The sequence below is a fragment of the Felis catus genome, chromosome D3 (genome assembly GCF_018350175.1).
Source record: "Felis catus isolate Fca126 chromosome D3, F.catus_Fca126_mat1.0, whole genome shotgun sequence".
Lineage (NCBI taxonomy): Eukaryota > Metazoa > Chordata > Mammalia > Carnivora > Felidae > Felis > Felis catus.
The window spans coordinates 7,251,336-7,273,806 of NC_058379.1; the positions used below are offsets into that span (position 1 = coordinate 7,251,336).

A 22,471-nucleotide genomic window follows, 5' to 3' on the forward strand; every position below is an offset into this window, starting at 1 on the left:
GTCTTGGAGTGAGGTGGCAGGGCTGCAGCTCCGAGTCCCCTCCTTCTTCAGGCATGACTGCGAATCTCTGCTTCCAAGGTCCTGGACTTGTCAGCCTTCCCTGACTGCGCCCACGTGGGAATAGCGCCTGTCTCCGGGGATCTGAATGGGTGTTTGCTCCTGATGTGCAGGGAGGAGGGGAAAGGAAAAGATGAAATCAAACCTGTATTATGATCTATGGGAAAGGGACTTTTCCCCCCTCCTTGGACTTTTTCCAGTCATAATTGCCGGTAAGGATTAATCCCACCAGCTCACTGAGTTTCGACAGCCTTGAAAATGGTAGTGGTGGGTCAAGTACTTTTATCTTTTTTTGTTGTTGTTTAATTGATTTAAGTAATCTCTATACCCAATGTGGAGCGCAACCTCACAACCCTGAGATCAAGAGTCGTACGCTTCACTCAGCCAGCCAGGTGCTCTAATGGGTTAAGTACTCTTTGCCTCCTTGTTTAAAAAAAAAAAAAAAAAAAAAGGACCGCACACCTTAGAAATGCTGTGACTCCTGTTGCTTTGGGCTTTTTCCAGTTTATTTTCCTTTAAGGTAGAAAGGAGTGGTCTGCTCGAACATGAAAGTGAATCTTCTCTGATCCTTTCTTCTGTTTGCAGTTGTAGCTCCAGTGGAAAGAACAACATCCAGTGAAAAAGCATCAAGTGCGCCATCCTCTGAGGCACAAGAGGAATTTGTGGATGACTTTCGAGTCGGGGAGAGAGTTTGGGTGAATGGGAATAAACCTGGATTCATCCAGTTTCTGGGAGAAACCCAGTTCGCACCGGGCCAGTGGGCCGGGATTGTTTTAGATGAACCCATAGGCAAAAATGACGGTTCAGTGGCAGGAGTTCGGTACTTCCAGTGTGAGCCTCTAAAGGGCATATTCACCCGCCCTTCGAAGTTGACAAGGAAGGTGCAGGCAGAAGATGAAGCTAACGGCCTGCAGACGACTCCTGCTTCCAGAGCGACTTCGCCTCTGTCCACCTCAACGGCCGGCATGATGACCTCGTCCCCAGCAGTCCCTTCAAATATCCCCCATAAATCGTCCCAGCCAACAGCAAAGGAACCTTCAGCTACGTCTCAGATCAGTAACCTTACAAAAACTGCCAGTGAATCTATCTCCAACCTCTCAGAGGCCGGTTCAATCAAGAAAGGAGAAAGAGAGCTCAAAATTGGAGACAGAGTATTGGTGAGTCCATAGACCTTTCCGAGGTCATTGTGTTGAACTGAGACTAGTTACTGATGAATGGTTGAAATGCACACACACAGGCTTGGCATCTGTTCTAGAGGGACCGCTCATTTATAGAGAAATTCATCAACTTTTCTAATTGTTGGGTTTATGTGTGAAAATGCAGCAAATTAGTAACTGGCTATATAGTATGAACATAAGTTTGCAATGGTTAGTTGAAGTTTTATCTACCAGTTTAGCCAAAAGAATGTTGAATTTATTAGTTGTAACTATTACTTGACAAAACAAGCTCAGAAGTGGACTTGGAAAGTTTTTCCCCCCTGGTTCTTAATTTTTGCTTTAAGGATGGTGTGTAGGTGTATATAAGATCCTGCTTTTTTAGGTGTCTTGAAAAACTCAGACAAAACAGGATGTCATTTCAGAATTTCTGTGCCTCTGAAATTACCAGGTTCAGATCTAGGAAAAGGAAGGAAATGTGCAGTAGTTTCTGTTTACTAATAGGCAAGAAACACAACATGTAAGGTGTATGCTGTATGTAATTCTAGAACCCCTGAATTTATGACAGTGATTGATGTGTTCTTTGTTTTAAACAAGAAGCTAAAAACACCAGCTTTGCCTTTGTGACCTCAGCAAGTTATTTAACTTCCCAGTTTCCTCATCCGTAAGAACATAATAATAGTACTAACTAACCTCCTAGCATCATTGGAAGGATTAAATTAGATAACGCATTTAAACTTTTTTTTTTTAATTTTTTAAAATTTTTACTTATTTTTGAGAGAGAGAGAGAGAGAGAGAGCGCGAGCGAGCATGAAAAGTGGAAGGGCAGAAAGAGAGGGAGACACAGAATCTGAAGCAGGCCCCAGGCTCTGAGCTGTCAGTGCAGAGCCTGATGCGGGGCTCAAACTCACAAACTGCGAGATCACGACCTGAGCCGAAGTCGGACACTTAACCGGCTGAGCCACCCAGGCACCCCAACGCATTTAAATTTCTTAGCAGCGCCTGGCAGACAGCAAACACTCGAGATGGTAACTCTTTTTTTCACTGATGAAAATTTAAAGCTTTCCTGTTTCACTCTGTGAACACTTCAGTTAGTTCGGTTAAGGCATGAAGTTGGTCAGCAGTCTCTAACCCTTTGCTCTTCCTTTTCTCGTGTCTGTTGAGCGGCAGTAGAAGTCGCCGGACGTGGCAGCTTCCAGTGATGCAGTGGGAAGACGGGGAGAGCTGTTAGGCCTCAGTGTGCCTCAGGTGGTGTTTCCACAGTGCTCTGGAGGAGCCCCGTGGAACTGAGGAGAAGGAGGCTCAGAGAAGGGTGGCCACTAGTTCAAGGGCTTCCAACCCGAAGAGGGGTAGACGTGCAATTTAAATTTTGGTCTTTTTACTCAGGTGCCTGTTGTGGAGAGGTGATGATTGACAGGATACTTTTTTTTTTATGTTTATTTTTGAGAGAGAGAGCACACATGCACACAGGAAAGGGGCAGAGAGAGAGGGAATGTTTCAAGAATCCCATGCACGCAGAGCCCAATGCAGGGCTCGAACTCACAAACCGTGAGATCTTGACCTGAGCTGAAATCAAGAGTCGGACACTTAACCGATTGAGCCACCCAGGCGCCCAACAGTATAATTGTAAAATTGGAAGTGTTCTTTGTGGTTTTGTTGTGTTACAGATAGGAAACTTACACCCAGGGAAATGAAGTGACCACCTACAGGTCACACAGTGGGTTCCCAGCAGATTTTAGAGTTAGGACCCAGGACTTCTGCCCCCCAGGCCTGTAGCACCATGAATCCAGGAGACCTCACATACCTGTGGGGGCCTTCTAATACCTCTTACCTTCAAGGGGTTCCTTCTGGATCCCTTTGTTTCAAGGTCAGTGTGTTCCCTCTTGGGTTAGTTATGAATTTCAAAGGCAGATGTGTCAGAACTTAGAGCATGTTAAGACAGCTTTTCCATGCGATGCAACTCAACCCATATCTCATTTGTTTAGCTGCTGTTCCCTTGCTGTACCAGTTTTGGGTTTGGTACAACTGCTCTTTTGTGGCAATAAAGGTTTTTTGATACTTACTTTTTTTCTTTTTCTTTCTTTTTTTTTTTTTTTTTACTCTGTAGATAACTGCTGCCATGAATGCCTTTAAAATTTTTTGCTGTGTGTATATATCTTACTTTCACAGGGTAAATTCATAGAGGTGGAATTACTAGTTTAAAGGGTATAAACATTTTTAAGGCTTATGGTACATACTCACATAGTCAGCTTTGGTTAAATCAGAAACCTGTTACCTTAGCACAGGACTGCTCTGTAGATTAGATTGCAGGTTATATACAATGCCAGACTAAGTGCTTTTTGTCAACAACTTCTTTCTTTCCCATTGGAGAAAGCACATGGCACACTTTCAAAACAAGAAATGCTCCCTTTCCACCAAGCAAAGTGAGTTGATTGAAATCCTGGTCCAGTGGTAAGCCGCTTGACTGCTAAAACAGCCGAAATACATGGTCAGCATGGTTTAACTCACAACAAAAGGCTCTCATGAGGATGCTGTGATGAAAGTGGACCTGAAGGATAGGAATTGGGCTGCCCAAAGGAAGTGGTGGTGGGCAGAAGGAGCCTTCTGGCTGAGGGAGGGGCAGACTCCCTGAGATGGGAAGGCGTTGGCATGTTTGAGGAAGAGACCAGTGTCCTTCCCCAGGTGCAGTGTGTGGTAGGAGGTGAGGCTAGTTAACTATGTGGGGTCTGCAGGGACAGGTGACATGGAGCCTATGAGGACAGGCTGTGTTCTCGTTAGGAACAATGAGAGTGGTATTGGATTTGTGGCTTGGGAAGATCACTCCGACTGCTTTGTACAGAATGGACTCGAGGTGGGTAAGAACGGGTCGGAGGTGACCTTTCTTTGAAGAGGTTGGACGTTGAAGGAGAGTACAGAGGTCCGGCTGATGGTCAGGCTGATGCTGGAGGAGTGCTGGGTCTCCGGAAGATTTTGTTTATTTTCTTTTTTTAAAAGTGTCAACATCTGGAGTATTTTTATTCTGACTAAAATGATCTGGACCCAAGGAACAGGTTACAGACACAGTAGAGGGAGGGTATCAGTGGTGGACAGAAGTTCCTGGAAGGAGATGTCACCCCAAGCTCATACACAGGAAGAATTAACTGGCTTGTGATTAAGAGAGGGAGGCTTCCTCCATTTTTATAGGAAGGAAGAAGGTGAATCTGCAGACACAGGTTGGAGTGTAGAGGTTTGAATGGTGTACTGCTAGGAAAATTTTAATGACATGGTCAGAACTGGCATACTTGGAACAAAATTTAACTTGAATCTATGAGAATTTTAAGTCTTATGAGTGTATTATTGGAAGCAATAAAATTATTTACTGCCTTTGGTTAGTATTTCTAGGAGAAATTGCAAGAGTGCCTTAGAGCCACAGCATTTTAGAGCCTGGATGGGATCTTTTGAAATCACCAAATGCCTCACTTTGCTTATAATACTGAAGCCCAGAGAAGAAGCAGGACTTGCCTCAGGTTGTATAGGTTTGTGATAAATGTGTGTGCGAATGTCCCAGTTTCGGTGTAACACGCCGCTTTGTTTAATAGAAATCTTTGATTTAGAAATATGAAACATTTTTGCTTCAAGATGAATTCATTAAGGACACTAGATCTGAAAATCTGAAATATTTGATACAGAATTTTCCTAATTAAAGTTGGTTACCAAAATCCCACAAAACTAAGATCATCAGATCACTGTTATGTGCGGCTTGTTCTAGAATGTTCCCAGTCCCACCCACAGGGCCCTCATGACTTCTGCCATGTTGAGCTGGTACAGAGAAGCCGGCAATTGAGCTTGCCTCCGTACCCCCACCCTCTGTAACTTCACTTCTGCCATGTTGAGCTGGTACAGAGAAGCCGGCAATTGAGCTTGCCTCCGTACCCCCACCCTCTGTAACTTCACTTCTGCCATGTTGAGCTGGTACAGAGAAGCCGGCAATTGAGCTTGCCTCCGTACCCCCACCCTCTGTAACTTCACTTCTGCCATGTTGAGCTGGTACAGAGAAGCCGGCAATTGAGCTTGCCTCCGTACCCCCACCCTCTGTGACTTCACTTCTTCAGCCCATTGCAGGAAGAGCAAGAAAGTGATTTCTGCGTTGGGTGTGGTGTTTAGCCAAACGACCTGTGTAAGATCCCAGTAGGAGCTCCGGAGCTATGACTGTATCAGGCACGTGTTTCTTAGGAAGGCAGCTAGGGCTTGCCGAAGCTCCCCCTTGTCACCTCTCCCCTGCACCGTACGACGCTCATAGTCGCCAGCAGGATCGGTTAGCCATGGAGTAAGTTGTGCTGATTTTGGTAATATCTGGAAGCCTGAGGAGGGTCTGTCAGAGCTGCTTGTAACAAACCCATGTGTGTCCTTCCCGTCTCTCTCTGGTCTCTGTGCTCCCATGTGTCCTCGTGAATATTGCGTGGATCTCCCCGAAGATTGCTTTAGCCCATCCGGTGTGATGAGCTGCTTTGGCTTCATACTGGGGCTCACTGGACTCTCAGAGACCTGCCTCATTGCAGACTGAGAATCTCTAGGGTAACTAATTGCCCTGAATGTTTTTGAGATGGCCTTGCTGCGTTTTTGGGTATATTTGATATTTCAAGGAGGTGATGTCAGATTCTTGAGAAACATGACTGACTTCCAGCTGTTGTGTTTCAACATGGTTGTCTCCATATCTGGGACTGTATGTTCTGTGCCAAATTCTTAGCCTATGACCATATATGAGAAGGAGACTTCTAAGCACTTTATTTTTTAAAATGACAAGTTTAATGTTCTTATAAGCTGCTCCCAGAGCTCTTACACTAACAGTCCTACGGTATAGATCTGTAGGTCTTTTGGATACTGTGAAAGAAGAAAAAAGTCTTCCTGAGAATTAAAAAATACCTTTATTCATAAGATTTATTTTGTGTGTGCTTGAACCTTAAATAACTATAGTTCATCTAGTATATACTTTGTGTGTCTCTCTTGATTAGTTCAATGTTATGTTTGTGACATCTATCTGTAACTTATTAATTTAAAACACACATATAGCAGGGTCATATTGTGTAAACACCACTTCACAATATACTTCTGTTGACTGGAGGCATTTCTATGCTAGTAAATACAATTCTTATTTAAAATAAGAAGGGGTACCTGGGTGGCTCAGTAGGTTAAGTACCTGACTCTTGATTTCGGCTCAGGTCATGATCTCGTGGTTCATGAGTTCAAGCGCCACATCTGGCTCCATGCTGATGGTTGCAGAGCCTGTTTGAGATTCATTTTCTCTCTGTGCCCTTCCCTTGCTTGTGTGCTCTCTCTCTCTCTCTCTCTCTCAAAACAAAGTTAAAAAAAAATAAGTTCTCTTTGGTATCACACTCTTTGGAAGCTATTGCACCTAATTTAATCATAGGCATTAGATTGCTTCCATTGTTTTCCCTAGAAATGAAGTTTCTGTGTAAAGGAATATATAAACATTTAAAATTATAATATATTGCCAAATTATAGTCCAGAGCACCATTACCACTTTATGTTTACATAAATATGACCCCACTAAATGCCCTTTCTAATAATTTTATTTCTTCTGGTTTCCTCAGTTCTCTTACCAGTGACTTAGAACCCCCAAATCTTCGAGTCTGGTTGTCACATTGCGCTTATATTGGAGCCAGCTTATATTGGGCATTTGTTCATCACCTACCTGGGCAGGTTCTTGTGGAAGTTGTTCTTTACTGTGGTCTCTCTGTACCTTGATTGCTGGATAGTTTGTTATTTTGAAATACAGAAAGATCTGTTATTTTGTATGCCGCAAAGTTGAGCAGACTCTAGATGTTCACATTATGTTAAAAACGTTTTGGAGAGGCATCTGCGTAGCTCAGTTGGTTAAGCATCTAATTCTTGGTTTCGGCTCAGGTTTGTGAGTTCGTGCCCCACATGGGACTCTGCTTTGATAGCGCAGAGCCTGCTTGGGATTCTCTCTCCCCCTCCTTCTCCCTCCTCTCCCCCTCCTTCTCCCTCCTCTCCCCCTCCTTCTCCCTCCTCTCCCCCTCCTTCTCCCTCCTCTCCCCCTCCTTCTCCCTCCTCTCCCCCTCCTTCTCCCTCCTCTCCCCCTCCTTCTCCCTCCTCTCCCCCTCCTTCTCCCTCCTCTCCCCCTCCTTCTCCCTCCTCTCCCCCTCCTTCTCCCTCCTCTCCCCCTCCTTCTCCCTCCTCTCCCCCTCCTTCTCCCTCCTCTCCCCCTCCTTCTCCCTCCTCTCCCCCTCCTTCTCCCTCCTCTCCCCCTCCTTCTCCCTCCTCTCCCCCTCCTTCTCCCTCCTCTCCCCCTCCTTCTCCCTCCTCTCCCCCTCCTTCTCCCTCCTCTCCCCCTCCTTCTCACTCTCTGCCCCTCTCCTGCTCACTCTCTCCCTCAAAATTAATAAGTAAATGCTTAAGAAAAAACGACAAGCCTCTTTTTGGAGACCCTGGCTGACTATGGGGATCTTTTCCAGCATAATAGATTTTACTCGGGGACCTGCAGAGAGCCTCACAGTATTGGTGAGAAGCTGGCTCCAGCAGCTGCCTCCTCTTTGTCAGAGCCAGGGCCAGTGGAATCACATCCTAGCAGTTCATGGTGGGTGCAGGTGCCCTTCCTCCTCCTCCCTGCTTTTACTTGTGAGAGGGTAGAATAAGTGTGCTTTTCCCACTTTTACTTGCAGGGCTTGAGGGTGCATAAAGCCATCATGCTAGATGGCATGTTAGATTTCATGTCTTGGGTTTCATCCTCCCCCTTCCCCTCTCTAGCCCTGTTGTCCTGCACTGTCTGAAGTGGGCTGGCATCACTTTCACCTGGACTTCCAGACCACTGTCCAGCCACTACCTGTCTCTCCCCAGTTCTGTTCTCCACACAGTTACAGAGTGGGGCATCTAAAATGTAGACCTGATCATGCTATTCCTGCATAAAACCCTTTGTGGTGCCCTGTCTACACCGGTGGTTTTGGTTTTGGTTTTGGTTTTGCAGCGTTGGGAGAGTTTTCTCCAGGGCTTAGTCCCTGAGCCTGGCTAATTAATGTGAGATTAGGTTCTTTTTGCAAACATAAGATATCTTACAGAGATCAAAGCTGGTATCTCTCTAGCCTTGAGAACTTTGTGTAGGCCCTTGGGGCTCCAGAAGTTCTGGTTGAGAACACAGATCCCTCTGTCCTACTGTGGGACTGGGAGAGAGGAAAGGTCAACTACTGCCCAGGCCTGAGTCTAATGTTGGAAAGCCTGTTACTAGAGCACATCTTCTACTCTTAGTATTGCTTTCATGAAATCGTTAAGCAGAATTAATCAAAATATCTTGAACCTGAGACTAGAGAGTTTGGGCAAAGAATATTTTGAATAGGGGTTTTTAGAGAAGGAAAAATGTAGAAGTCTTCCTTGCAGCTTCTCAGGGATTGGTAATGGGTTTGTTTGACTTCTTCCTAGTTCCCAGGTAATCCTTTCCAGGGAACACTTGTTTAATATACATACACGGTATGGTTAGCTGTTACATGTTGGCTCATTTCTTGTGGTAGTATTCTAGAAATACTATGAATGATGGAGTGAAATAGTTAACAAGTTAATCTGGTTGGTGAGCATACTAGCATCTTTATACATTTTTATGTGTCTTTTATTTTTAAAAGTGAGTAAATAGATGCTGTCTGATACCCAGGTGGCATTTCAGTTTTCTGCCTTGCCAGCCCCTTAAGGGAATCCTATTCTTGCTGCTATGACATACATCCATTACCCCATTTATCATCTTTTTTTAAAGCTAAACTTGTCTTTTATGTGGGTATAAAAAATAGCTGGTATATATATTTTTAATCTTGTTCTTTCTTTTTTTTAAATTTATTTTGAGAGAGAGTGCAAGCGTGAGTGGGGAGGGGCAGAGAGAGACATAGAGAATCTCAGGTGCTTTCAGGGCAGAGCCTGACACGGGGCTCAATCTCACGAACTGTGAGACCATGACCTGAGTCAAAATCAAAAAGTCTGATGGTCAACCGACTGAGTCACCCAGGCTTCCCTCTCTATTGTTTTTAAACCACTCTATGGAGGTATAGTATACGCATCCATTGTGAGTGTATAATTCAGTGGTATTTAATAAATGTATAGAGTTATAAAATCTCTGCAGTCCAGTTTTAGAATATTTCTAGCACCCTAAAAAGTTCTCTTTTACCGGTTGGCAAGTCATTTTCCACTCCCAACTCCAGCCCCAGGCAATCACTGATCTGCTTTCTGTCTTATTCCTTTCCTGGTCACTTTCTATAAATGCCATTATATAACATACAGTTTTTTGTGTGTCTGGCCTCTTCCATAACATAATGTTTGAAGGTTCATCGTGTTGTAGCTCTTTGTTTTTCATGGCTAAATGCATTCCGTTTTATGGATATATCACATTTCATTATCCATTTGCCTATATATTTTCTTAAATTTTTGTTAAAGGAATTCCTGCTCCTACTTCAAAATGTCCTGATTTTGGTACTTACTTATAAGCCTGTGTGAAAAAGTCAATAGTTCTGTGCCCATGCTCTGATGTAACAGGTTAACCCTCTCCCCACCCCACCCCCTTTTTCTTTGTTTCTTGGTATTCTCATAGGCTTTACAGAAGGGAAGATGAATTTTAAGGGTTAACATGCAAGTCAAACAGCTTTTTCTTCTTTTAACCATCGTCTTTATAATTATGCCGTCTTTTTATTTTACCTGTTTGTTCTCAGGAGAGTTATAGAGTTTATGAGAGGATACCTGTTCCACATCATCTGCGTTTGTCGTATTATTTTTCTAAGGGGGTTTACTCACTATCATACATTACAGATGGAGAGACTGAAATGATGACATGGAGTGAAGAAACAATGACGTTTACTTAGCCCAGGGAACCGGTAATAGCTGTATTTAACACCTTCCGTCATTCAGTAAATGTGCTGAGTGTCTACTCTGTGCCACACCTTGTTCTTGGTGCTGTAGATTTGGCACTGACCGACACACTGCTGTCTAACAGGGCCTCCCATTGCGTTAAAATAAAATCTGAATTCCGTCCCTGCAGGGCCCACGTGCTCTGGATCCTGCCTACCCTTCTGACCTCCTTTCCCTCAACATGTCTCCCTTCCCCACTCCATTCAGCCACGCTGGCCTCCTTGCTGTTTCCAACCCCCAGACTCATTCGCACCTTAGGATTTGCTCTTTCTTCTGCCCCTGGATCTTCACATGGTTAGTGCCTAATAGTCATTTGAGCCTTGGCTCAAAGGTCACCTCCTTGAGGATCCTTTTCCTGCTGCCCGGCTAAAGATCCTTCACAGGCACTATCACATCACCCTATTTTGTTTTGTTTCCTAGCCCTCTACACTACTCAAAACGTTCATTTTGTTTATTTACTTGTTGATTGTCCATTTTCCCCTGACCAAAATTTAGGCTCCGTGAAAGTCTAGAGACTTTGTATGTCGTTCACGATCATATCCCCAGCACTTATGATAGTGCCTGACACATAGTAGGTGCTCATAAATATTGTTAAAGAACCAGAGGGTTTTTAGTATAGCTGTCACGTACCCTCGAAGAGGGGGAGTAGAATTGTAAAGGATGACCACAAGAGGTGCAGTTAGGAGCCAGGGTAAAAATGAGGTAGGAAGGTTTAGCCCTTCTCTGTGGGAGGCTTGCTCCAAAAAACCATCCCAAGTGGGGTTGGCTCTCTAGTTGAGGTAATACAGAATACCCGTGCTGGCACCTTCATTTCACAGCTGATTAAGTTTTAAGTCAGGGCTGAATTTGTACTTGGTAAATACCAATTAGCCATATTTACTTATAAACTTTTTATAAATAAACTGCTTAACTCAGAATATGGCAAACAAGAGGCCACCTCGTGAAGTTTCATTGATCATAATATTCCTGTGAAACAGTCCCTCGTTACCACTCATTGGACATTTGCTAGCTTTGGAAACGAGGACACAGATTACGTGGCACGTTTGGGATTGGTGATAAATAGATGGGAGAGTTCAGAGAGCATTAAGTGTTTCCTCTTTCCTGTTTGTGGACTCGCTCATTAGCTGGCCGAATTCGTCAGTGTTCTTCTTTGTCACAGGAGCACCGGAGTTTGCAAGAAGAGTATTTGTACGTTCGCACAGCATTTTGTAGAAGCCTCTTAAAACTACGTACTACTTTTCACCGGAATTGGTGGTCTCAGTTTCTCTCTCCATCAGTGACCAACACTGTGTTCTGTTTATATTTGTATCCCAAGGACCTAAGCACTCAAATATATATTGTATGAGTGAATAAGAACTTACAAATCTGAGATTTTCTGAAGCGTGAAAACAGTGGCTTTGTTTTTCTTTGAGGTCCTAGTTTAAGTTAATTTTGTCTCTAGTAGTGAGTTCTTTTTTTTTTTTTTCCAATGTTTATTTTTCAGAGAGAGAGAGTAAGAGAGCAAGAGCGTGTGAACGGGGCAGGGGCAGAGGGAGAGGGAGACCTAGAATCTTAAGCAGGCTCCAGGCTCTGAGCTGTCAGCACAGAGCCTGACATGGGGCTCGAACTCAGGAACCACGAGATCACAAACTAAGCTGAAGTGAGACGCCTAACCGACTGAGCCACCCAGGTGCCCCTCTAGCAGTGACTTCTGATTTTCACTTAGATTGACCACAGTTTAGGAGTTAATATGCTCGTTGTCTGAAAGTAAAGGGAGTGAATGGTAGTTATTTGTGTCTGTCATGGAAATCTAGTTTTTTGTATTTGTATTAAAAATTTATTTTCTGTAAGAATCTTGATATCTGTCTCTAAAACATAGATTTGAAAATTGTGTCTTCTATCTAATGTAACCGCATATACTAAAATACTGTGGGTTCTCTGGAACACTTGAGAAGTAAAACTAACTTCATAAAGGCATGTGTTTGTTTTGTTTTGCTTTTTTATTTTCAAGAGAGAAGGCATGAGCAGGGGGAAGGGGCAGAAGGAGAGAGAGAGGATCCCAAGTAGGCTCTGTGCTGTTAGCTTAGAGCCTGACATGGGGCTTGATCCCATGACCTTGGCATCATGACCTGAGCCGAAATCAAGAGGCAGATGTTCAACTGACTGAGCCACCCAGGCACCCCTATAAAATCATATTTAAATACTTAAAAAAAATCTGACTATAGAATGATTAAGTAGAAAAGGATTTGAATGAATGAATGACTTCCTGTCTCTGTTGAAGATATTTTGAGCAACTACTGATGAGCTTTTACAAGAAGAGGGAAAGTATATGGTCTGTCATAGGAGTCAAGAGTTTGAGGTTTGGTGGGAGAAAAAAATAAAAAACCGCTCATCGTAGGAACCAGTAGTCATCCATTTCAAACAAAGTTTGTGGTATGGTATTTTTTTCTTCAGGGTAAATGTATATTTTACTACCTGCCTTTAGAGAAATAGTTGCTTATGTGCTATTTGTGGTGTTTAAAATTTTTTTAATTTAATTTTCTTTTTTTATAATAAACAAGACATTTATTTTTCATACTCATTTGGGGGAAAGGAAAAAAAGCCAATTTGCCTTATCCAATGATGATCTTTCTGAAAGAGTGTCCATTCATTCCATAGAATTGGATAGGTTGCTTGATCTGAGGATTTTGGACTTTTCACTCATAAAGAGAACTTCCTCTTTGAAGAGAGTGGTCAGAGGGTGAGTCTTCATGAGCAGCTTTGCTGGTGCACAGCCAGAGTGCCTCTCTGAGTGAAGCTTTTCCCACACTGGCCACACAGTAGGGTTTCTGTCCTGTGTGGATTTTGCCATGTGGGATACAAGTCTTCCTGGTGTGGAAACTTCTGCACTGTGTATAGGCTTAGGGTTTCAGGCTTGTGCAGACTTTGAGGTGGTCAGTTAAGCTTAACAGCTTCCTTACTTTTTTATTTTTTAAAGAACAGAGCCTTTAATTTTTAAAAAATGTTTATTTATTTTTAAGAAAGAGGGAGGGAGAGAGAGAGAGAGAGAATGAGCGAGCACACCAGCAGGGGCGGGGCAGAGAGAGAGGAGGGACAGAGGATTTGAAGCAGGCTCTGTGCTGACAGCAGGGAGCTCGATGCGGGACTTGAACTCAAGAACCATGAGATCATGACTTCAACTGAAGTCAGACGCTTAACTGACTGAGCCACCCAGGTGCCCATAAGCTTCCTTTCTGATTGAAGGTTTTTCACCACTGTGAACTTTTTTCTATGAACAGCAAGGTGATTTTGATTCCTGAAGCTTCTCTGACAAATAGCACACTCATAGGGTTTCTGTCCGGTGTAGAGTCTTTCATGAACGGCCAGACTACCTCGTTGACTAAAGCTTTTCTCACACTCCTTGCACTGATAGGGCTTCTCTCCTGTGATTACTGTTGGCCATGAAACTTTTTCCACAGTGGGTACACTCAAAGGGGCTTTGACCAGTGTGGATTCTCTCGTGCAAGGTCAGACTAACTCCTTTGTGCCTGAAGGATTCTCCACATTCCTGACCTTCATAGACCATCTGTCTTACTCCTGGCAAATCTTTCCTGTAGTGTCTTAGAATCTGGGCATTTTGTTCTAGCTTCTCTCTTCTTAAAAAATTCTGGAAATCGTAGCTTGAGGATCCTGTGGCATCAGAGTGATCATATTTGTGGTTGGGGCTTCTATCATCACATTAAAAAGTGCTACATTCTGGATACATCTTCCATGACAGTCCAGCAGGGTAGCTGTTGGAAATGCAAACATGTCCGTGTCTGCTCAGTGTCCTTAATCACCACCTGTTCATGTGATTCTTCCATGGGCTGTCCTTAAACACCACAGTGGCCTACACCAGCAGACAGACAAAGCCTGGTGCCGAGCCCACAGCAGCGCCTGCCTGTTTGTGGTATATATATTTTATAATGTTTATTTATTCTTGAGAGAGCACGAGTGGGAGGAAGGAGCAGAGAGAGAGGGAGACCCAGGATCTGAAGCAGGCTCCAGGCTCTGAGCTGTCAGCACAGAGCCCGACGTGGGGCTCAAACTCACGAATGGCGAGATCATGACCTGAGCTGAAGTTAGACACTTAACGGATTGAGTCACCTAGGCACCCCTGTGGCTTTTTTTTTTTTTTTTTTTTTTTAATCTTCCAAATGAAGCCTGTGGTTTGCTTGGGTTATTTACTGACCACAGCCTGCTTGACGCCTCTTAGAAAAATGATTGTCATGACAGTAAACTTAGACTCACCCCCAAAGAATTCAACAGATTATCTGATGAGATTGTATCATCTTTCATGACCTGTGTCCTGTTCATGTGATGCTGGGTAGATGGCAGCTCGGAGTGATGTGATCTAGGAGGGTGGAGAACACTGAGGTCAGCTTTATGTAGGTGACTATTTGTAGGTTCTGCGAATACCAGTCAGAGTATCATAAAGTCAAAGTGCCAGATGGAGAACTAGTATTCCGGTTCGCACGGACAGAGACTCGCTGTTAGCATCTCTTGGAGCCTTACACAGTCAGACACCGCTCTGAGCAATTTTATGTGAGTTGGTTTACTTGACCCTCACAACAGCCCTAAAGTCATCACCATTTTACTTATGAGGAAACTGAGATTTAGAAATTAAGCAACCTGACCAGTTAATAGAGCTGGCATTTGAATCTGTCCAACTTCAGAGCCCTTGCCGTGTGTCAGCATATTTCTTTCTTTACTCACTTCTGAGATGTCACATTCAACCTCAGCCACAGGAGATCTTTTTCCTTTGGTCAGTTTATGTGGAAAAGTGGCCTTTTCTGTGTAGGCTCCAGTGGAGACAGTCACCTTCCATTTATTCTGCAAATGTTTTTCTGAGGGTCCGCTGTGCTGTGCTGGGCATTGCGGGTTGCAGGGCCAGACACAACAGGGCTCCTGCGTGGAGTTTTCTCCATCTCTGTCTTGCCTTGTTGATACTGTCATGACACCAGGATGCTTCTGTAATGTCCTGGCGCTGCCTGCCCTCTGTCACCCTTCACATGCCCTTCCTGCCTGAAGTGCCTTAAACCGTCTCCCTTACTTCCTTAAATCAGTTTCAGTGTCTCTGAAAGTTTTTCTTTCAGAGGAAAAGTACATAGTCTCGAGGGGCACCTGGGTGGCTTAGTCAGTTGAGCGTCTGACTCTTGATTTTGGCTCAGGTCATGATCTCACAGTTGTGGGATCAAGCCCCACATTGGGCTCTGGGCTGACAGCACAAAGCCTGCTTGGAAGTCTCTGTCTCTCTCTGCCCTTTCCCCCGTTGCACGTGCTCGCTCGCTCTCTCTCAGTAAATTTTAAAAACTACGTAGGCTTGAGGCTTTAATGTTTTTTCCATCTTCAACAAAGGGTTAAAGCTGAAAAAAAATCTGCCATCCCAAACTCCTAGAAAGCTATATGCAGAGAAAATTAGAAACAAATGCCTTTAGTATTAAAAAGCAAGACAAAAAATAAATGTAGTATTGGTCTTAAGAAACTAGGAAGGAGGGGTGCCTGACTGGCTCAGTCCATAGAGCATGTGACTTTTGATCTCTGGGTTGTGAGTTCAAGCCCCATGTTGGGCCTAGAGCTTACTTAAAAAAAATAACAGGGGCACCTGGATGGCTCAGTCGGTTAAACATCTGACTTTAGCTCAGGTCATGATCTCACAGTTTGTGGGTTCGAGCTCCTTGTCAGGCTCTGTACTGACAGCTCAGAGCCTGGAGCCTGCTTCAGATTCTGTGTCTCCCTCTCTCTCTGCCCCTCACCTGTTCACACTCTGTCTCTCTTTCAAAAATATACATTAGAAAAATAATAAAAGTAAATAAAAATAACACTAAAAAAAAACTAGGAAGGAAAGAACAATAAACAAAAAGGAAGGAGGAAAAAGGAAATAAAGATAAAATGTGAATTCAAGAAAACAGAGAACATCAAGAAAGAAAAGAAAAAAAAAAACCCTAAAAGCTAGTTCCTTTTTAAATTTTATTTATTTATTTATTTTACATTTATTTATTGAGAGACATAGAGAGACAGAGTACATGTTGGGGAGGGGCAGAGAGAGAAGGAGACACAGAATCCGAAGCAGGCTCCAGGCTCTGAACTGTCAGCACAGAGCCCGAAGCGGGGCTCTAACTCACAAACCATGAGATCATGACCCGAGCCGAAGTCTGACGCTTAACTGACTGAGCCACCCAGGTGCCCCAAAGCTGGTTCCTTTTTAAGATCGGTAAAAAATTACTGTCCCAAGTTAATGTAACTTGTTTTAGAATTAGTCAAAATTATTTATTTTTAAATGTATTCAATTAACTAAACCTACTTAACTATCAGTAGGGGCTGATTGAATAAACTGGAACACATCCACACAGTAGAATGACCTCAACTGCAAACAGAAGGAAGTTCTCTGTATTCTGCATGGTGCAGCACAGTGCATGTAGAATGCTAGCTTTTGTGTAAAAATAAAAGGGAGGAAAAAGAACATACGTTAACATTTGCTTTCATCTGCAAGTATAAATGCCAGGAGGAAGGAGGCATTGCTAATCAGTAACCATGCTTCCCATGTGGTAGGAGTGGGGCAGCTGTGGACAAGAGTTCAGTAAGGGAGACTCTTCCCTCCATGCGTATTTTTAATGTTTGTTTATTTGAGAGAGAGAGAGAGAGAGAGAGAGAGAGTGTGAGCGGGGGAGGGGTAGAGAGTGAGGGTGATGGAGAATCCAAAGTAGGCTCTTCACTTATAAAACTGCTCTAAAAAAGAAAAGAAAGTTTGATGTAGGGCTAAAGCTCACGAGCTGTGAGATCATGACCCAAGCTGAAGTTGGACATTGAACCCACTGAGCCACCCAGACGTTCCCATGCATATTTCTTTTAGAATTTTTGGAACCACGAGAATGCATTGGTTCTTCGAGAATTAATTTAAGTTTGTTATGTATAAAGGTTTTTGTTTTGTTTTGTTTTTTTTCCCAATCAATAGGAAAAAGGTGAACAGCTCAAACAAAAAGTGAGGAAAGTGCCTATCGCGGTACCTCCGTGTTGTGGGATCCTAGCCCGCTGCAGTGTGGTGGGGGGAGTGAACCAGAACAGCAGGGTCTGTCTCGGGGTGTTGAGAATACAGGCACAACATTTATTTTCTTTCTTGTAATGTTCTTAAGTTCCTGCAGTGACTCCTCTTTGTAACAGAGGCAATTTCTAAAGAAGCAATTAAGATAAAGGAAGCCTAGAACAAAGTAAGAAAATTAAAAAAAGGAAAGTCAATCTGAAGAGTAGCAAGGGAAAAGAGCGCGAGCAGATGTGACACAGATTATAAAGCAGCAGTAATTGTAATGCTGTGGCAGCAGCACAAATCCTGAACTTTCAAAGCTGTAGAAAGACTCACGCGCATCAGTGCGTTCTTGTGTGCCCATGAGAGATTGTGGCAAAATGAGTATTTGAAGTAGAAAAGTAATGGAAAAGGAAGGAATAATTCATAAATGGTGGTTGGTAATTTTGGAAATAATGTTCGCATAGTACATCAAACGGCTGGGACAGAGTTACACATTAAAGAAGACTGACAGCTTTGAGCAGTTCATGTCAAATAAAATGTGAAGAATAGTAATCTTAATAGTCATGAGGAAACAGCCTCACAGTGGAAAATATCTGTAGAGTTAAATTATTTTAAAGAATTCACATTTTCATGCAGCACATACTTAGGCCAAAAGCAAATGTGCGTAGATGTGTATCTGTCCTTAATATGGATGTGTCTTGTTTTCCGTGGATAAAGATGTAAAGGAAATATGAGAATACAGACACAGCAACTGTCACAGTGTAGGAGTATAGATGAATTTTGTTTTCCCTTAATGATGTGCCAATTTTATTTTTGTAGCAAATGCTTATTTTTTTAATGTTTATTTTCGAGACCGTGCGAGTGGGGGAGGGGCAGAGAGAGGGGGACAGATCCAAAACGGGCTGTGTGCTGACAGCAGAGATCCTGTTGTGGGGCTCAAACCCACGAACCGTGATATCATGACCTGAGTCGAAGTCAGTTGCTCAATGAACTCAGCCACCCAGGTTCCTCCCAAATACTTATTTTGAAGCTGGAAAATCCCTCTGGAATAATAAAGTATTTTTAATGAAGGGACAAATTAATTTGGTGGAGAGCCCAATGACTATATATTATTTAGGCTATTTCATTACTGGGACATATCAGATCACTCTCGTAATATAAATCATTCAGGTAAACTTTACCAGTGTTTGGAGAAAGCTCTTTAAAAGCTGAAGAGAAGGCAGAGAGAAGAAGCCGTCAAGGGTAATGGTGGAGAGTTCTGTACTTAATTGTCAGTTGCAGCTGCAAAGGATTAAGCTATAGAATTCTGTTCACCTCTTTATTTTTACATTCTCTTTTTCCAGGTTGGTGGCACCAAGGCTGGCGTAGTCCGGTTTCTTGGGGAGACAGACTTTGCCAAGGGGGAATGGTGTGGTGTGGAGTTGGATGAGCCTCTTGGGAAGAACGATGGGGCTGTTGCTGGAACCAGGTTTGTTTGGAGTTGGAATCTTGCCTCCCTCTTGCACATATAAACGCTCAAGCAGATCTCACCAAGAGCTGCACTTTTATTTCTTAAGGCTCATTTACTGATTTTTCCCCCCACCAGAATTGGAGACATTCTTTTAACTGTTTCTTTTAGTAATATGTAATGCATCTGAGTAAATTCTGAACAGGCATTCAATTTATTTATTTTTTTTAGAGTAGTTTTAGTTTCATAGCAAAATTGAGAGGAAGGTACAGAGTTCCCATATGTCCCCTGCTCCCAACGTGCACAGCCTCCCCAGCTATCAACATCCTGCCACCCGATGGTACATTTGTTACAACTAATGAACCTAGATTGACACATCATATTTTGAACCCCTCTGTTACAGGTTTATCAGATAGTAGATCTATTTATTCCCTTGTACTTTAGTAGATCTTTAGTAACAGATCAGTAATTCTGTCTCTGTGTATCATATTGTTATTTTTTAGTGTGTTTTCTAAAACATCCTGGAGGTTATCAGCCTACATACATGTGAATGCTACATGCTGGTTGATCACCCCAGCTTTCTGGTAGAATTCACAGCAAACCAGTCATGAGTTATGACCAGAAAACTATGCTTTTGCTTATAGTTGTTATTTCTTGTAATTAAGTCTTTTTGGTCACTGCTTTTATTGTTATTCCCTAAAGGTATTTTCAGTGCCAACCCAAATATGGCCTGTTTGCTCCTGTCCACAAAGTAACCAAGATTGGTTTCCCTTCCACGACACCGGCCAAAGCCAAGGCTGCCGCCGTGAGGCGAGTGATGGCGACCACGCCCGCCAGCCTGAAGCGCAGCCCTTCCGCCTCGTCTCTCAGCTCCATGAGCTCAGTGGCCTCCTCCGTGAGCAGCAAACCCAGCCGTACTGGATTAGTAAGCCTCCCCGTCCTCACTGCATGTCTCTCCCTTCCAGGCACGATAAATGCCTGCTGCTGGTGGACCTGCTTTGCTTTAGGAGCTATTAACTTGCCTTGTACTGAGTGTTAGTTGTAGCTTGTTGGAGGTCCGTTCCAGATGTCATAAAACAAAGCTTTAGCAGGAAGACAGATTTTGAAATAGGGTTTTGAACTCTGCTTCCAGGTTCTTGAGGCTCTAAGATGTATCTAGTTCTTGGTGAGTCTGTAGTAACTACTGTTGAGTCTAACATATGGGGTGATTTTCTCTGAAATTATTTTGGGCACAAGAATGACAGGAAAAAGGGAGGGATTGTTTTCCTCAACAACTTAGGTCTCTCTGACTTGAAACAATTTGAAGGAACTAAAGTATTCTGAGAAAAGGCGTGTTCTTAGAATTTAGGTAGCGTGTTAATACAGTCTAACCCACCGAGAGCGGTTAGTGTGTGGGATGTTCCTGTCTTGCGCCAGAGGACACCCGGCGGAACGAGCAGAACCTGCAAGGATGCTAGGAAGTGCCACGCTGTGTCTCCTCTCTCCATCTCTTCCTCTCCCTTCCGCTTCCTCTCTCCACCTTTTTCCCATTAGGTCAGTAAAAAGAGAATGATGAGAATTAAAATAGGCAGTGGTGGCTCATTCTGTTTGTTAATACAGTGTTTTATTAGGGTCAGAACAATGACTTCTTGTCTTGTCTCCTGCCAGTAAATTTATTTACTTGAAGTGAGGCAAACACTGTTTAGATTTGTAATGGCAGCATAAGACTGTGCTGCAGACTGAATTCTGGATCTCTGTGTTAATGACCGTAAACTACAGACAGGAGGGAGAATGTTAAATGGTGTGATCGGAAGTAAGGCTGCTGGCCTGCGGTCTCGTTTTGCCTTCTCTTCCACGGTCCACAGTCCTTGGGAAAGAACGGGGGAGGATTCTTTCCTTCTAGTGCGGGGTGGGGGAGGAGTGCTCCCCTGCCAGCCAGCTGGACTTTCTCTTAAATTCAGGTAAAATAAATACCTGCTTGGACTATTTCATTTCACATATGAAAAGAAAGTCTACATCTTCAAGAGAAAAATTACAAACGGACTTTTACAAGAAAAGCTTGATAAGAACAATGACATAGAGGTGAAGCCACCCCTCTTTGGACAGAGCATCGTTCAGCAAACTCACATGGACATCTAGTCTACTTTGCTAATCCAGGAACAAGTCCATGCAAGTGTCTTCTCTGGATTAAGAATTCTTTCTTGAGTCACTTTTATTATGTTGTAATTGTAAGTGTCTACTTCTTTGGAAGACAACCGAGCTCTCCCTGCTCCCTCCCAACCTCTCCTCTTTTCAGACCAGTCCTGATCGTTCTTAGTTCACCTCACTCAGTGAAGAAAAGTGACAAGAGAGAAAAGAGTCTTCTTGTCTTGTAAAACAGCTTGTTTTTGTATATCTTTATTGAGGGTGGCTGTAGTTTCTAAACCAAAAATCACCATAAAAGAATATGCCAAAAATACAGAAAAAGTGGCTTCCTAGAAATATATCTCCCCAGAATAATCCCATGCATATGTATGGAAAGGTCTAATGATTCTTGAATGTAGAATCCTCCGAAGTACTGAGCACAGAGGTGCCCAAATGCTCTGATTTCCCAGCCCCTTAAGAGTTATTTTTTCATAGGGCCCCCGGGAGGAAAGAAATAGCAGTTCTGTTTATGAAGCAGCTAAGGACAAACAAGTTAATATTTATGTTCTAGCAAGTTAGTAGTTGTTCAAAAAGAATGATACACATTAATTGAGAGAAAAAAGGATTTAAAAAAAAATTTTTTTTTTAACGTTTATTTATTTTTGAGACAAAAAGAGAGCATGAACAGGGGAGGGGCAGAGAGAGAAGGAGACACAGAATCTGAAACAGGCTCCAGGCTCTGAGCTGTCAGCACAGAGCCCGACGTGGGGCTTGAACTCATGGACCGTGAGATCATGACCTGAGCCGAAGTCCGACGCTTAACCGACCAAGCCACCCAGGCTCCCCGAGAGAAAAGGATTTTTAGTTAATTCGTAAATAATCAAGCTTAGTGTTAGGTTGTATGGTCCTGTTGGGCACTGTACATGCTTGCCAAACCTTGGAGTCTTACTGAAAACTGCCACCTTCGTTTCCTCTGACACATTGATTGTGTCACTGATTTGCACAGTATTGGCTTTTTGTCATGGCAGCAACCAAGGCCTAGCTTTGGGAAGGCACAACGTTATCGAAAGGAATATAGTCCAGTTGCCTCAAACTCCATTGCCCCAAGCTGGTAGTTGGCACGGTGTCCAACCGGTGGTGCCGTGTTTCCCTTGAAATTTGAAAATCATCCACAGTGCCCAGTGACTTGGCTGCAGCACCCTGGGTTATCTCTGTGCAGGGAACCTCAGATCTACTCTACCCAGGAAGAAAAGTTAGTACCGAGAAAGTGTAATTTTAACCATATAATGAAATTGGAAAGTCAAGGTCAGATGGTTAAAAGAACACTCCCCCCTGCCCCAGTATGTTTATGTAATTCAAGAAATTTCACAAAATAGAAATAAGCAGAAATAGAAACTCTAAGAGTAAAGGAATCCAGTCAAGCCTCAAACTGTCTAACTATTAATGACAGATCCTCTGTCTGCCTCCTGGACGAGGGCTCAGATAGACGCATGAAGAGCATTCGAGTGGCAAACAAGGCTTTGATTGCAGGAGATGAAGTCAGGGCTGACTTGATCCAGATCCAGCGATCTGATCTCTAAGTCCACGGCCTTGGACAAATGCTTGCCAAGGGATGAGGCCTTTCCTGAACTCCCTCCCAGCCCCTGGAGCCTCACTTGGAAGAATGCTGTTCAACTTGCACACATTATCCCTTGCCATAATGGGAGGTTGTTTTCTCAGTGTTTTTATCTGAACGATTAGCCTCAGTGTGGAGGAACAGCACAGAGTAACAGAGGCCCCGGGCGGCTTTCT

At 43.4% G+C, this 22,471-nt stretch overlaps 1 protein-coding gene across 19 annotated transcripts in view; it reads left to right on the forward strand.

Moving 5' to 3' along the window:
- Positions 1–22,471, forward strand: part of CLIP1 (CAP-Gly domain containing linker protein 1) — a 125,531-nt gene that overhangs the window by 40,137 nt on the left and 62,923 nt on the right. For all 19 annotated transcript variants that reach the window (XM_023241361.2, XM_023241360.2, XM_023241364.2 and 16 more), the window contains 3 exons: positions 643–1,214; positions 18,474–18,598; positions 19,280–19,502. In XM_023241361.2, the coding sequence (XP_023097129.2) occupies positions 643–1,214; positions 18,474–18,598; positions 19,280–19,502 (920 nt within the window). The remainder of the gene's footprint in view (positions 1–642; positions 1,215–18,473; positions 18,599–19,279; positions 19,503–22,471) is intronic.